Genomic DNA, 16542 nt, shown 5'->3' on the forward strand with positions numbered 1-16542 from the left:
GTTAGATAGGACTCACAATATAAAATTAGTGCACCCAAGGTCCCAGTAAATGTACAGGAAGATGTTCTATCCTTCCTCCTCAGCCAGAGCCAAAAGCTCCCTTTCTCAGCCTTCTCTGCCAGGTCCTTTGCCCTCTTTAGCCTCCCTCCGGTCACTCATGCATCCCTCAAGAGGCGTGTGGTTGACAACCCCAGAAACCCTCGGAATCCAAAGGCGGCCTAAATCCCTCCCTCCTGTGGTACTGTGAGCTCGATGAGGTCACAGTACCACACAAGTTGACCACACAACTATGTCTGGTCGGAGAGATGGGGTGGTGATCTCTGTGGGGAACCGGAGCTGCCTGTCGAGGTCAACCCTCATGTTCTACTCCTGGTCGGGGGAGAAGGGCCTTGATGTTTCTGTTGGCCTGGTGTTTCTCCTTACCCCTCCTTCTGAGACAAAGCTGGTGTGGTCCTCTGCTGTTGGTGGTACTTTGTTACCCTGTCGACACGCCTCCACCGTTGTCTTTTCATGGTAATGATTTTTCTGCATTTCTGCGATCCACAAATCCATTTGTTAACCTGACAGGTTAGGTGTGTAAGGTTTACATTGAGAGTAAAAACTAATTAACCCATGAGTTAGTGGCACAAGTGCAAGACTTTCAGATAGTGTGAGAAAAACAGGGTTTGATTAGGGAATAATAGTTGTACAAATCCAAAGTCTGCAAAGGATGTTTATTTAAACAAATTGTCACACAGACACGTTAATATGCAGCTTCAAAATCCTCCAGTAGACCTTTATGTTTGGCTCATTGGTCAGGTTTCTGTTGGTCACAAATCGAAATAAATCTGCTAACAAAACATAGTAATTGAATAGAATTCACAAATAAGAACCAGGGAGAGACCAGCATAAATATGCAACTCGATTGAAGACCTCGGTTTAATCATATGATGTGATGTTGTCTTGGGTCTCCACTACCTTATAGACAATGGGGGGGGACCTGTCTTGCTTGCTGATCTCGTTAATCTCCTTGACGCCTAGGGGGGAAGCAGAGTGGGAAAAACACATGAAACAAATACTATGTCAGTGCAAATAGTACAAACACACACACAAAACCATACACACACACACACACACACACACACACACACACACACACACACACACACACACACACACACACACACACACACACACACACACACACACACACACACACACACCCCATCACACACACTATCAAACACACTCACACACACACACACATGCAAACACATTCACATATGCAACACATACACGTATATACACAAAGACACACACAGGCATACATACTGTACATAGTTGCACACATATGGCAACATGTATACACACACATACATGCACACAAGCCCGCAGATACATGCATGCGCATACACACACACTAAAAGTCTTGTATGTTACATTTGTTAACAAAGAGCTGAAAGTCACTGCATGTCATATCAGTAAGCTGTTGTTATTCAAGCTAGCAAACCATTTAAGCGAAGAAACCATGACGTTTTTCTAGTAAAGATGGGGCAACTGTGCTCCATGCAGTTGTATTCCTATCGTTAGTCAGTGACTTATGTCATTTTCTAAGCTTGAATCCATTGAGGAGGCATTTTAACAAAACCTGCCTGAAAGAACCAGTGAGCCCACATGTTTAAGATGTAATTCGAACACTATTTGATTTGATAAAAATGCATTTTGGGAGAAAGGGGGGGAGTGGCAGGGTCACAACCCCAGGGTTACAACCAAAGGCAATTTTATGATACTTTTTTAGTACTGTCGTTGTGTAACTGCTATGAGCGTTATAAGCAATGTTGTACATGAATTCCGCCGCACACCGTAGCGTTATACCATAGCTGTCCGGAAAGCCTAACCCTTAAATAAATATATCGCTGCTCAGACTGAGCTTCACCATCCACATACACTGCGTCATATAATAAAGTTTTTCTCTAAATTTGGGATTTATTTCAGTAGCAGTGATAAACTGGCATAAATTACCATGTTGATGATCATATAACACAAATGACCCCGTTTATAACAAAAAAGAGTGGTTTAAGGTTCACTGCCTTAAAAATAATAATCTCTTTGGAATACTTACGTTTGTAGGCCAAAGTCTGAATGCTGACCACAGCCTGTTGACCAATCCTGTAGTGAAGAAATTAGGAAAAAATAGAACATATTTATATTCAAAATTGTGCTTTTAGCCCTTGTTGTGTTTTTGAGGGTCGTCCGGATGCTTCTCCTCCTCACCTGTCCTCTTCACCCTCCAGCAGTTTACTGTAGGTTGAGATCTCGATGTCCAGGGCTAGCTTGATGTTCATCAGCTCCTGGTACTCCCTGAGCTGGCAGGCCATGTCCTGCTTAGCTCTCTGCACGGCCACCTCCAGGTCCCTGATGCGGCCGTCGGCGTCCCTCGTGGCCGTCTGCCCTTTGTCCTCTGCCTCTGACACTTGTTTCTCAAGCGAGGATTCCTGAGCAAAATAATTCAACAGGTTGATACGTTTTCCTGGGAATAGTCCAGATACGGTGATACAGTTTAAAACAAAACAAAATGAACACCACATGTCAATGTCTAATCTCAATATGGTTTGTCTCTGATAACTGCATTGAATTTGTTTATTTGGTTCATGGAAGAAACATGTCGACAACGGGAACCGGTTCACCGGGATTGTCTTCTGGTTAGTCGGGATCCACAGCCATGAAGTTTCATTTTCACGCCTAACTTTACATTTCAATAGTATGTAAATATCCTAGATGCGTTAGCCAGTATCTAGGTGGATTCTGCTCAGCAGGATTCCGCTATATGTAATATCTCACAGTTGCTTGATAGGCACTGCTTCATATGTGTCATTACATATACAGTCCCTACAACCCTAACCCTATGTCTTTTAGGATGTTTTCCTGTTGATAAATAACTGATAATACAACTTTGATTCGCCTCCCAAGCCATCCACTGCTACGCACCTGCCCCTTGGCCGACTGGATCTCACTCTGCACGCGGCCGATCAGACGGGTGAGATCAGCGATCTCCGACTTAGTCTGACGTAGCTCGTGGCTGTACTGGTCTGCCTGGATAGCCATCTGGTCAAACTGGTGACAAAATGAAAGGATAGAATGTTAATTATCATCACAGCTCATGACATCATACAACATGTATCTCGAGGGAAGATCCCCCAGCATTGCCTTTAAACATTTCATTTCCTTTATAGATGTATTGCCTCACACCTGATGTTTGAACCTCGGAGAGCCGACAATATGACGTGAACCAACTGAAATAAAAGGAACGATTTGCAGGTGTTAACGTTTGTTCCGGTTCACCTTGGTTTTGTACGCCACCTCGGCCTCGGCGCGGCCGCGGGCGGCGATCTGCTCGTACTGGGCCTTGACCTCGGCCACGATCTGACTCATGTCCAGACCGCGGGCGTTGTCCATCTGCAACACCACCGAGGTGTCCTTCATGCTCTCCCGCAGCTCCTCCAGCTCCTGAACCCACACACAAGGCCAATGTTAAAAATAGAGACAGAGTAGAGCAAACAATGAAATGCATGTCAGTTGAATTAAGGCTATACCGTTTCATAGAAGGCCATGAGAAAGTGGTTTTCGTCAGTCATGCCAGCCAACCTATCCTCCAGATCCACCCTGGTCAAATAGCCAGCATCCACATCCTAGAGGTGAGGGGAGGTAGCATGGTTCACAATCCATCGGCTTTACGTTGGAGACTCATCAGCAAATGTGGCCGTTAAAGCTGGCCGGTGCACTGTTCAAACCAGGTGTGAGTGAAGGAGAATGAACGAGTGAGTGACTAAGATAATAACCAATATTGTACCTTTTTAATCATGACAAAATCATTCTCTGCGCCGTTCCTCTTGTTGATCTCCTCCTCGTATCTGGATCGACATAATCATATATTGAAAGTTGCAGTAAAGTGATTAATTATATCTTAATTAGGCAAGATGACTCTTAATGTCATCTTAAAATAAAACTCCTTTGAACATATTTCACATTTCACAATGCAGTAAAAAAATCTAAAAATGCTATCTTACTGGTTCTTGTAGTCATCCACATATTTGTGCATAACATCGTTCTCCTGGCACAGCCTTTCCTTGTCGTTGCCGATCGTGTCCAACTGTCTCTGCAGGTTGGCAATGTAGCCCTTCAGCATCGGCTCTAGTTTAGACTCTTCATCGGACTGTTCACTCAGCAGTTTCCACTTGGTCTCTAGCATCTTGTTCTGTTGCTCCAGGAATCTGACCTATATGCATGATAATAACTTAGGTGTCATCAACATTCACTAAACCAACCAATAAAAAAAACATAAGCAACTAGCCTAACTCTTGCAGTGTTCATTCAGAATTACATCCACGTTGAATAAGTTATGAAAGTATTGCAATTATCGTCTTCTAACTATCTATCCTGTCCTGACAAAGACTGGTAGCCAAACCACTTGAGGAAAAACAAAATAATAATTAGCTTACCTTATCAATTAAGGACGCAAAGCGATTATTGAGGCCCTTGATCTCGTTCTTCTCATGGGTGCGGATGACCTGGATGTCGGGGTCTATGGCCACGTTGAGTGGGGTGAGCAGATTGAGGTTGACGGACACAGCTTTGATAGGGGCGCCTCCGGGGGAGGAGAAGCTGCTGTTTCTGGGGCCAGAGTTGGACCCCAGAGACATGCTGCTGAAGCCCCCTGAGTATCCGGAGTATCGACCCTTCTGGATGCTGCCATGCTTTGATCTCAAACTCATGGTGGTCGCGATGTGCGTGGAGGATACTGTTGATGTGGGGAGGCGCAGTGTGAGCTTAGAAATAGTGTAGCACTGAGATGAAGACTCCTTGCAGACAGCTGTTATTAGTGTGCGGAGAAGGGCGGGGTTTGATTGTGAGGTTAAGCGGTGTAACCAGTTTGACACACACCTCTGCTACCCACGGTGATGCAAATAGATCATAAATATTTAGTTTTCCTTCAGGGTTGGATTCCCACCTAGGTGAATGGCTCTGCTGTTAGAGTGACGTGAATTGTTTATTTGTTCTTAAAAAAGACTGCAAATGTTTAAATGGTATGGGAACAATGAGGGCTACATTGTCTATTTGTGTCTATTTATTACATTATTCTATTTTAAAACCCACATGTTCAATGTTTCAAAGAAACACTGTGATCCATGAAAATGAACATTTCAGAGACATTTACAAAAAAGGTGGATTATGGAGGCAATACAAGGTAAGGTTCAATCAGTGGAGTATTTTAAAGCAGCTATATTGTATTGTGGGTTTGTCTTAAAGCAACGTTATGGATGTTTTTTAGCATAATTTGTTTTTCAGATTTGCTGAAATTCTATTAACATTCTGGCAGTAGTCAATTAATCAAATGCTCCCACACAATAAGGGCAACTTATAGTATATGTTATCACAGGCCAATAATAAGCCCGTCCAAAAGGGAAATATTTGGAGGGTCTACCTGTCCTGCATAACTACCCTGCTCTCTCTGCCTTTTGAAAGTCTTTCGCAGGGCTACGCAGACCTATTGCTGTAGCGAGCTAGTCATGTGACTTGCGGGTGTGGCACAGGAGGGAGGGGAGGGATTGTTTCGGATGGATATTTTTCAGGATCTAGCTTCCTTGTTTTGATTGCAGGATCGCCTCAGAAATGTCAATGAACCTGAGGCCCACGATTTGGAACTAGATTGGCATAAGGTCATTTTAGGCCCCGTCCACACAAAGCCGTTTTTTTGGTGAAACCGCATAAGTCTTGTGCGTTTCGGCCGACCGTCCAGATGGAGCCGGCGAATCAGGTGCCCGAAACCGCACATTTCTGAAACCACCCTCGGAGGTGGTCTATCCGGACCTATGCGGTTTCGGGTTAGGATCAGGTTAGGATTCGTGTGGACGCCTGAAACACAAAAACGTTGACGTCATTAGCCCCCCACCAGCTGGGGGACGTCAGAGTTGCGTTAAATTTTTTATTTATTATTTTATTTGTATTCTTTTTGTGGCTTTAAATATAGCCCCTTGATGAATTGAATTACTAACTCTACATTAAAAAGAATTTCTGCTCCATTTAAAAGGTTGAATCTCCTCGTGACTGAATGTTTGTATACAGCGCGCAGGCTGTGTATGCGCGCAGGCTGTATGCACTCCACTTTTTTCTGTGGAGAACCAGCGCCTTGAATATTTACTACAGCGTTTCTACAGCCTCGATGCGGTTTCGCAATGACTCCGTCTTTTTACGGAGATATTCCTGAACTGCATAAAACGAAACCGGATCGTTTTCGCCCGTTTCGGCTCCATGTGGACGGGGCCTCAGTCTGGCCATATGTTTGTGTAGCAAGAATCTTTAGCAAGCATGCCATTGCCAATATTGTCTTTACCCTCTTAAAATACGAAGAATATATTCTTCTAAATAATACCTATTTCATTTACTAGAAACTATTGAACTTTTGACCCTTTCATATGCCCCAGAATTTTCACAAAACGTTTTTTATTTTTCAGTGCACAGCTTATCTTTGAAAGGGTAACATATAGTTGGCCTTTCTTTCACTGTCGTCAGAAAGAATAATAATACATTCAACTTATGTCGCTTAACAAGGTGAACACAGAATAAAATAATTGAATAATAACGTATATAAGTAAAGAGATTAAATACGATAAAATAAAATAGGTAGCCAAAAAAACTGAAATAGGTTGATAAAACAAGGTATAGTTCAAAGGAGGGAGGGAATGGAAAGAGGTTATGTGTTGAAAGGTGGGTTTTGAGGGCCTGTTTAAATGATGGGAGTGTGCTAGCCTGTCAGATGTGCTTGGTTCCAGTTCCAGTGGGAGGGTGTGGCAACATATCAAGTACATCCCACAATTAGGATGGATAATGATTATGGTTAATGTCTCAGTTCGATTTTCACTGTAGTACATCATATTCTCTGAGCATCAACCTAACTTTTTCTCAGCCATAAAGATTTTGTTAGTGATGAACCTTTGCTAGTGATGCTAGTGATGGTCAAGTGCTGCAGCTAGTGATAGTCAAATGTTCCTAATGCTGCAGCTAGTGATAGTCAAATGCTCCTAGTGCTGCAGCTAGTGATAGTCAAATGCTCCTAATGCTGCAGCTAGTGATAGTCAAATGCTGCTCTAGCTATTGATGGTCAAATGCTCCTGCTTCAGCTATGGTCAAAAGCTCCTGCTTCAGCTAGTGATGGTCAAATGCTCCTATGGTGATGGTCAAATGCCAACACATTGTGCTGTGTAGTATAGCTTGTTAATTCACACATTTTAACGTTTTAATCTCCTGGAAGAGATGATGTGGTTGTGCTGACAGCTATCAATATCAAGACCAGCATGGTAGACTTTGTGGATGCCTTTGCTTAGGAGCACAAAATCCTGTACTGTAAACCATACAGCATAGGTAGGGCTTCCTTACTGCCACATTACACATCACTCAACCCACACCCTTCTCTGGTATATGCTCAGAAACATCAGATATTTTGACCCCCTATCCAATAATTCAAAAGCACTTAGGAGATAAACCATGTTCTGTATTGGATTCCATTGTACGTAAGTCATGTTTAACATGCCAAGTTAAAAGCGGTTTGACAGACTGGTTTGTTTCAGTTCTGGTCGACATTGTTCTGATACCTGTACACACCCGACCATGTGAGTACCAAGGATCTGGATGAACGGCACAGGGTCGTTCTCAAAGTCAAATGGAAAACTGATGTGTGGATAGACATTTTATAAGAAATGATATACACCTGCTCATGTTCGAGGTAATTCAATACTAGGACAGAACTTGTTTGCTTTAGACCTGGGCTCAGGAACCTTTTCAGTTGCCACAGCCGTATAGACATTTAATAACTTGAAATGTATTTTAGGACAGCCACGTGAGAGTTTACGTAATTACAATTCAACCTTTGGGTAAGTTCATTGCAAATTCTTCATGACATTTTAGGCTGGAAAGAATTTGTCTTATTTATATTCCCTTTTCAGGCATTTCATTATCTACTCTGATTTTAGATTTTGTTAAATAGATATTGTTCACCTGGAAATTGCCCTAGAGTTGTCCAATTGGTAAATGTAACTTTGTGTCTCAGAAATATATTTGCATTATAGTATCAACTATTTTGTGTTCATTTTGTTGATACAGTCTATTTTTAGACTTGTTGGTCAGCAACAACCACTGCCATATGATCTTAGCCCCTGCTCCAGAAGGTATGTTGGCCTTCATCATGGCCTATACATTGTGTAGAAGTAATATGCAATGAAGTTGTAATGAAATCAGGATAAACAAGGTTGCTGATTTATTTTGTATAATGTCATATGTATAACTTTCTCATTTAGGATTGTGGCATTTAGACGGGACATCATACCAGACTCAGCTAAGTCCTTCCATATTTTATGGCATTTGTACTGACGAAATACTTAGTTAGAGCCTAATTCTAGGTAATCAATCAGCATACCAAATGTGCAATTTTTTTAAATGTCCAAAAAACTGCTTCCAAATAATTGTTTAAAGTTGTGTACAATTAAAATTGTTTATCACATTTATTGGGTATTATGTGTCCAAAATACTATATTACTTTATTCAGTTCAGTTGCTTTCTGAAGAGATGGTTTTGTCGTTTTAAAACCAAGGTTTCTTGAAAAATATGAAGGTAAATGTGAAGTTCAAACCAAGCATCTGGAGACTCATCAAATACGATGGCTGAATATTGATGCAAAACCATTCAAATCTGTAGTAAAACCGACCAACCAACCCGTTTTCAAGCCATTTTCTGAAGGGGATCATTGTGGCAATAGCTCCTCCCCTTTTAGTCACATGACCACTGCATTCCTAAACCAAGCATTGGGAGTCACAGATACGCAGAGCAAAACAATCTGAAAGTTGCACCCTTTACCTGACAGTAAACAGGTACAAACTGATCGAGAGTTGGGCCGTTTCAATGTATAAAAGAGAACTGAAAACGCTGCATCGATTATGGACGGATACGAGTTATTTTCCAGCTGCAAGAAGGGGGACATTTCTAGAGTCAGGTAACGACCAAATCGTTGTTGACAACTCAGTACTGCACAGTCCTGGCTCAGCTGGTTTCCGGGCTCTTTAAATATGTCATTTTATTGCGTTTTTTCTTTAAGTTTAGTGGCACCAAGACCGACTAACATACCCAATCACAATTGGGTATGTTAGTCGGAGTCCCCATGGTCACTGTTCATGTTGTGGGACATGGCGGAGGTGACAGCTTGTTTACATTTCTCACAACACCCTTACTGCATCCATAGTGGTGAACTACGGTCATAGTGCCTTTAATTATCGCTCTCTGTTCGCTGTAGCCTATTACTCGTTCATCTCAATAGCAGTAGCAGCTACAAGCAAATGTTTACTTGCACAGCGGTAGGTGAATAATAAGTTATATGTTGCTTTTAATAACATCACGGTTTGCAGCCGTATCGTAAAAGTTTTGTTTTCGATACCAGCTTAATCAAAAAGAGTGATCGCCTTCTTTTAGTTTTCGACCAGGGCTGGCTTCTGTTGCATGTCGGTAGTTCCAAAGATGTTTACTGGTAGTAGCAGTAACATGACCGGAGGATGTATTACTATTAATATCTGTACCGTGTGTTTGGACCAAATTTTTTACATTTATTTATTATGTATTTTAGATGTGCTTATTTTCTCTTTCAGCTTTTATTATATTGCAATAATTTCTTACAATGCATTATTTATTTATTTATTGCAAAACACTATGTTTTTTTTCTAAAAAGGTATCTTGTTGAAGAACGAGACGTGGACATTAATTTGAGGGATAAATGGGACTGCACCCCACTGTGAGTATGACGTCATAAGATGTAACGTTATGTGGATGCTTTCTTTGCAGTTTTACCTCTATGGTTTCTACTCAATCTATTTGTAATGTTAACCTTTGTTGTTCTTCAGGTATTGTGCTTGCCTCTGTGGTCATGAAGAACTTGTCCAGTACCTGTTGGCTCATGGTATGTAATGTCTTTAATAGGGTGTGCATGAATGTATGGTATGTGTTCACTTCAAAAAGGATGAGCCAACGGAACAGGTATGTAAAGTGTCTTTAATAGGGTGTGCATGAATGTATGGTATGTGTTCACTTCAAAAAGGATGAGCCAAATACCCCCCAGAGGGTCAGACAAAACACAATTTAAAATCACTATATTTAAAAAACTAAGGTTTATTTTGCATATTGTAAACATGTTTGATCAATAAATTCCCACTAATTTATCATTATTTATGCTTTTTCATCGTAATACGGTGTTCCGTTGCTGGTTGTGACCTGGATTGGTCTCGTATAATTATCACGTTCAGAAGGTCAAGAGTGGTTCCAACTCTATGATTTCAGGTGCCAAATGCGAAGCCAACACATTCGATGGAGAGAGGTGTGTGTACGGCTCCCTGAAAGACTCTATTCGACGTCTGCTCAAAGAACACAAGTGCATTACTGCCAAAACAATGCAACGGGACTACTTTGACTACTTCCTGCACATGTAAGGCTCAATTGCTTAGTTGTAATTAATTTGGGAATCATTCAGATAATTATGATTTGACAGTTTCCCAGCCCATCACAATAGGTGTATTAAGTGTTTACATTGTCATGTAGTCCACTGGTTCCCAACCTTTGACTTAAGGTGTATATACACCATAGGGTCAACAAGACCTTTCGTAGAGCAAACTGTAAAAAAATATAAACATTGTAGTGGCTGAGAAAAATACATATGGCTTGCTAAGCCCTTTGACACTGTAATCATGGTGTGACACTAAATTGACATCAAGACCATTCGCGATCCCCTTATGCAAACAGGAAAATAATTTAACACTGCCATGGCTGAGCAAATTATGCCAGATCAACTTTATACACTTTTTTTTTTTTCTGAATTCTAACTTTGATAAAGGGCTAAAAAATCTAATGTAATTGAAAATATATAATTAGATTTTTAGACTAGAGGTCATGGCCTGTAGGAAACAGTGGAAAGAAAAAGTAAGCAATGCTGCTTATGCTCCTAGTGTTTTTTACTTAGCAAACACAAAATGACACAAAGAATCGGTGGAAACATTACAATCTAAAACGTATGATGGAATGCACAAGGCAACACTGTTTCTTAAATAATAACAAGCCATAATGATATATTTACTGAACAATATTTAGAACATATTGATTTTCAATTATCTATATAATTGTTTATTGCATGTACCACCTGCAGTCGTAGTGGGGCAAGAAACCCAGGTAGAAAATACTTATTGAGACATAAACATAAAAGAGATGAGGGAATGCTTTGTCATGTTTGCTTTCAAATCAAGCAACAAAGACTATAGATTTTCACTAGTTGACTGGATAACCAGGCTCTCCCCAATGTAACCTATATATTCCTTGTATGCTGTTAATTTAATTTCCAGGATACTTGAGCAGGGACAGCACAGTGATGTAAAGTTCATGATCCATGGCGAGATATTCCTGGCTCACCGCTGTGTTCTCAGTGCACGATCCGAGTACTTCACGACAATGTTTGAAACCAAGTGGAAAGGAAAGAACTTGATCACACTCAAACACCCTTTGGTAAGACCTAATTGACACCAGAGTCAGCCATTTCCTTAGCCACCGGCCTTGAACTGCTGGTTTCTCTGGAAGCTAAGCATGGCCAGTCTGGTAAATCCTTGGGGCTGGTAGAGGTGTTGGAGAAACATTGAAAACTTTACCACGTTATTGCTAGTACCAGCTGACTGCCAGTTAAACACATAATGGACTTTGATAATATTCAAATGCATTTTTAAAGCTGAGTGTTTTATTGGCATCAAGCGGAATGTACTTTGCGGAAATGGAATATAATATTGTTAAGTATTTTGTATTTGTGTCAAATCCGGAAGAATCGTTGTGTTTTTGTTACCTGAGAATGGCTTTGGATCTCCATAGGGAGCAGGTCCTCTTCCACCGAGCCCGCCACGTTTTACCACCATGTTTCTACAGTAGCCCAGAACAGAATAACGGCTCTAGAGAGGAGGCGTTTTCAAATAACAATGATCAAAATGTATAAATCGATTAAGGAACCTCATTACATTGGCTTGACGCTGTCGTAAAGGATGGATAAGTTTGGATGCACCTACTGATACCATACAGGCCAGTATAGGCCACCATAGCTTTGCCTATTATATTGGAAGGAGGGGTGAGAGGAAGAGAGGGAAGGGGGGATATTCAGTCGGTTGCAATCTGCAACCTCACCGCTAGATGCCACCAAATCCTACACACTGCACCCTTAAGTGCTTTGACTATGAAGCTTGATCAAACAACTTGATAAAACAGAAGCATAATGAGATTAAAATGAAATAATTCCTTTTTACAGATAAACCCTGCAGCTTTTGGAGCGCTCCTGCAGTATATCTACACAGGTAGATATTGAGCCTTCTTTTTCTGTCATGCCTTAAAAATTCTTGTTTGGTGTAATAATAATAATAGTTGTTCCTCGAAGGACGTATGGACATCAACGTAAGCTTTATTGAAGACTGCAGACTGCTGGCTAAACAGTGTAAAATGGATGACCTTACAGAGGACCTTCAGCATAAATGTAAACAGGTGTATGAATATGGTAAGAACTTGTCTTACGCTTCTTATGCATCAATATGGTTAGGTATTACATTAAGTTTGGCGATCTTTTGATTATCAGTAACTCACATCTCTTGTGCTGTTGTCTTTAATATCCTGTAGTTTCCAATAAACCTGGAATCTGTGTGAAGGTGCTTACCCTTGGACCTCACAGCGATCGGCTGCAGGACCATATGCTGCAGCTGGCAGTGGGTGCCCTGCCTGCAGAATTAAGAGTAAAGGATCAGGATATCTCGTCATGAGTGACCATGTACTTTTTTTAACATATTCAGTGAGGGCTCTTTAAGCTCATACATTTATTGTGTATTTTTAACAGGTTGGATGTGGTCAGCTTCCTTTTATCATAACCGATGACTACCCCACTTACCCGGACATTGCCTTCAAAGTGGAAGGGTACAATTTCTTATGTCACAAGGTATTTCCACCGTCAGGTTTTATCCAATGTTTTCCTGTCTTGTGACCCTGGCTTGGTTCGATGGCCGGCAAGCTGTTTATGTGTGCATGTGTTATAGGCATTTTTCTGCGTACGTAGCGACTACTTTAAAGCTATGTTGGAGGACCATTTCAGTGAGGGAGAAATACTGACCTCCCAGCCCAACGTCCCAGTGCTCACGCTCCACAACATCTCCTATGAAGTGTTTATCTGCCTCCTTTACTACATCTACGGTGATGATACTGAGGTAAGGTCGCTCACATGGCAACACACTGCTTGCATCTGCATTCATCTAACATATCTGAAAACACTGAGCTAATAACTGGAAGTTGAAATACTGACTAGTAACGCTTGCCAGAAGTAGTTAGCCCTCCATCGGGATATGTATCCTAAATTATTCGAATACTCCTTGCAAACACACAATGGCATTTTCTTGACAAAATTTGTTGTAAAACGTTTATGCCCTCTCACCAAAACCTTATCACCAGTATTAGGCTATGTTGAAGATGAGCAATGTCTGTATCGCCAACCAGACCCACAGCCTTTTCCAATATATGTTCTGTGCCCATACCTAACAGTACTTGACATTTAAAAATATACCAAGGGAATACCTAAGGCTGCCCAAGGTAGTTTTACATAATCATTAATTCACGATGAATCAGTGATTTTTCTGTGTCCAGTTATTCCCCGACAACGTGCTGGACATGTTGTACGTGGCCGACATGTATCTGCTCCCAGGCCTGAAGCGCCTGTGTGGAGCCGCGCTGGCTAAGACTGTATGTGAGGACAATGTTCTGGAGATCTGGAAGACGGCCAAGCTCTTCAGCCTTTCGCGCCTGGAGGACCAGTGCAAAGAGCTGATGGCCAAGATCATAGAGAAGGTGAACGTCTCGTTCTGTGTCTGTGTTGGCACTAGGTGCTGATGCCGTGCATGATGTTTGTTTACATTTTCTGCTGGGACTCAGAGAATATATCGCAAACACGAAACACGTACATTTGTATTTGTTTCAATTTTTCACACTGGACAAGATCATTTTGGCTTAAAATGACCATAACACCCATTTTGCTACATCTCGCTCCACTATATTTAACCAGACATTTCTGTGTTTTCCCAGCTTGTGAATAGTGCTGAGTTTGCAGAGATGATCCAAGAGGATGCTAGGTCTGTAGTGGATCGCCAGGATATGGACTCCATCCCCCTGGTGGACGACATCCGCTACCACATCACCACTAACGTCCAGACGTACAGTGCCATCGAGGAGGCCAACCAGAAGCTGCAAGTGCTGGAGCAGCTACTGGTCAGCATCGGACTCGAGTGTTAAGTGTCAGCCAGGCATCGTCTTGCATACACTGCTTTGAATGACGCTCTCCCTATTGGATCAGACCTGTCCTTTAAGTGGCCTTATGGAAGGTTTTTTAAATGTTTTGAATGGAAAATGTATAGAATTGTTGGGGAAAAAAGCGAATGCTTGAAGTTTTTGGGCTGACGTGTACTTTTTTTTCTCATTGGTCAAAGAATTCGGCAGCAAAAGCGTAGAAGTGCTTATATTGTGTATGGTATCTATTTATGAATGCATTATGAATAAGGGTGACCAGATATCCCAGCTTTCAAGGGAAATTTGCTTGAAGGTGCTGCCCCCGGAAATGTCCACACTTAAAAATGTTATAATTGTACAAATATATTGATTGATTTTTAAAGGTTCTGGTTTACTCATCATGAATATTAATTTTGAGACAGTTGCTCATTAGGCCCGTGTCTATCTGAGAGGCTTTGATGCAAACTTTCTTCAAAGGGGTTTATCTAACCGTACAACTTTTTACCATAAGCAGGCATAACCGATCATAAACAATGGGCTATCAATACCATATAGAATGGTATGGTATTTGAGTTGCCTACCTTAGTTCGTTTTTTTGGCTGGTTTACCAAAGCTTAAAACACATCATAGTTAAGCGTTGGGCCAGGAGTACAGCGCAATATGTTACTACAGTACTACATTTACCATGGTGAGAATAGGCTAAATGTAAATATGTCCCATTTTAGGAATAATATTAACTATTTTGGGGGGGGGGGGGGAACTGCCAAACTACAAATGTCACCGTTTTTCATTTGAGGAATCTGGTCACCTTATTATAAATGCATGCATTGACTTGAACTTACTTAGCTACCTTGTTTAATGGTAGACATAGCTCTATATTATGAGTATGGCATGTATGATACACTTCTATAATACGCTGTACAAATACATTCACTCTGCTTATTTTGGCAAACAATGCCAGTGAATTAGTCTGAATTAAGAGGTCCGTTATTTCTGAGTGATCTAGAAAAAATACTTAACATTAATGCGCTTTACCTAGGTTTTATGTAGATATGACCCCTTTTCTGACCTTTGCCTACTTTCGGGTATCTTTAACCTAGTCATAATAAACTACAATGGATGCTATCATGGCTATCATTTAAAAATACAACATATGTAGGCATTCAGGATTTCCCTCAATTGCATTAGTTAGCATGACAGCAAAACCCTTTGTATTCTTTTTTTATTTGGCACTATCATGTAATGTATGTTGAATAAAAAGGTATATATATTTTTTTTTTCTTTTGTCCGATTCATTTACTATTCAGAACGGCTCCTGTAGATGGCGCTATTTCTCTTTGTATGTGCTTCATCGCTTGCAACGGCAGTGGACCTTTTTTCTGTTAAGCCAAGGTCACTGGTATGTTTTGCTAGCAATGGACTGTTTAGCTTTGCACAGATGCACTTACACGTGGTGTATTGTTGCCATTGTAAACCCCATCAGCCTGATCTGAAAAGGCCTGCGGAAGTACCAAAAGACCTTCAGAAGTACAAAGAGGCCTTCGGAAGTACAAACTTAATGGAGGCCTAGGCTTTAAAACAACAGTGGACAGGCTTTTTTATACAAATTGGAACAAGTTGTGCAAAACCAAACACAATATAGGAGAGTTCCCTACATAACAGTGATTCCTATTACAAAATATTGTAATACACCATCTGTTCAGGATTAGTATACTGAAAGCCACGAATTAAGCAAAATGTGCTGCTAGTCTTGAGACCTATTATTTGGTTCTGAAGTAACTAAATAACCTATGGTTGGCTTCTAGGTGTCAAATTGCATTTCCCGTTTGCATGTAGCAGCATGTCGACTAGTATATTTGATCAGAAAACTTTGCAAAATAGCAGCGATACAGACCAACTAACTGGAATAGCAGTTGCCATTGGAAAACTCCTTAATGTAATGTGTATACATCATTTATATTTTATAACTTTAATTATGATTTGTTCAAGATGTTACAAACATTGGTACCTCATTCACCTTCCTAAAGAGCTATTTTTGTCTTTAAAATGGTGGGAGATTTCAGCCCACTGCATCAGTGCTTTGCGCCTGTTTTGGCCTTTTCCTTTGGAATAAACATGAATGGCTACATTGTAAGTTCCCTAGCTTGTTGTAACTAAAACCTGAACTAAGCCCAAGTGCAGAGTATG

At 41.0% G+C, this 16542-nt stretch overlaps 2 protein-coding genes across 4 annotated transcripts; one reads left to right on the plus strand and one right to left on the minus strand.

Moving 5' to 3' along the window:
- Nucleotides 1-298: 298 nt before the first annotated feature.
- LOC130381870 (keratin, type II cytoskeletal 8-like) lies at nt 299-5036 on the minus strand. Of its 3 annotated transcripts, none has more exons than XM_056589684.1 (10): nt 4479-5036; nt 4047-4255; nt 3830-3890; nt 3573-3668; nt 3322-3486; nt 2968-3093; nt 2254-2474; nt 2102-2148; nt 958-1016; nt 299-533 (listed from the first exon to the last, which is right to left on the minus strand). In XM_056589684.1, exons 1-10 carry the CDS (start codon nt 4749-4751, stop codon nt 420-422), a joined length of 1371 nt encoding a protein of 456 aa, XP_056445659.1. In that variant the 5' UTR covers nt 4752-5036; the 3' UTR covers nt 299-419. The 3 variants fall into 3 exon arrangements, with proteins under 3 accessions (XP_056445659.1, XP_056445661.1, XP_056445660.1); XM_056589686.1 differs by lacking the exon at nt 299-533 and adding an exon at nt 593-802 and having other exon boundaries at nt 4479-5033; XM_056589685.1 differs by lacking the exon at nt 299-533 and having other exon boundaries at nt 595-1016; nt 4479-5032.
- A 3782-nt stretch (nt 5037-8818) lies between these two features.
- On the plus strand, nt 8819-15489 carry abtb1 (ankyrin repeat and BTB (POZ) domain containing 1). Its single transcript, XM_056589677.1, has 12 exons — nt 8819-9022; nt 9749-9811; nt 9921-9976; nt 10354-10498; nt 11406-11565; nt 12347-12392; nt 12473-12589; nt 12709-12821; nt 12923-13021; nt 13119-13286; nt 13720-13920; nt 14155-15489. Exons 1-12 carry the CDS (start codon nt 8967-8969, stop codon nt 14359-14361), a joined length of 1431 nt encoding a protein of 476 aa, XP_056445652.1. The 5' UTR covers nt 8819-8966; the 3' UTR covers nt 14362-15489.
- The last annotated feature ends 1053 nt before the right edge of the window (nt 15490-16542 follow it).

The sequence above is a fragment of the Gadus chalcogrammus genome, chromosome 1 (assembly GCF_026213295.1).
Source record: "Gadus chalcogrammus isolate NIFS_2021 chromosome 1, NIFS_Gcha_1.0, whole genome shotgun sequence".
In the NCBI taxonomy this organism is placed as follows: Eukaryota; Metazoa; Chordata; class Actinopteri; order Gadiformes; family Gadidae; genus Gadus; species Gadus chalcogrammus.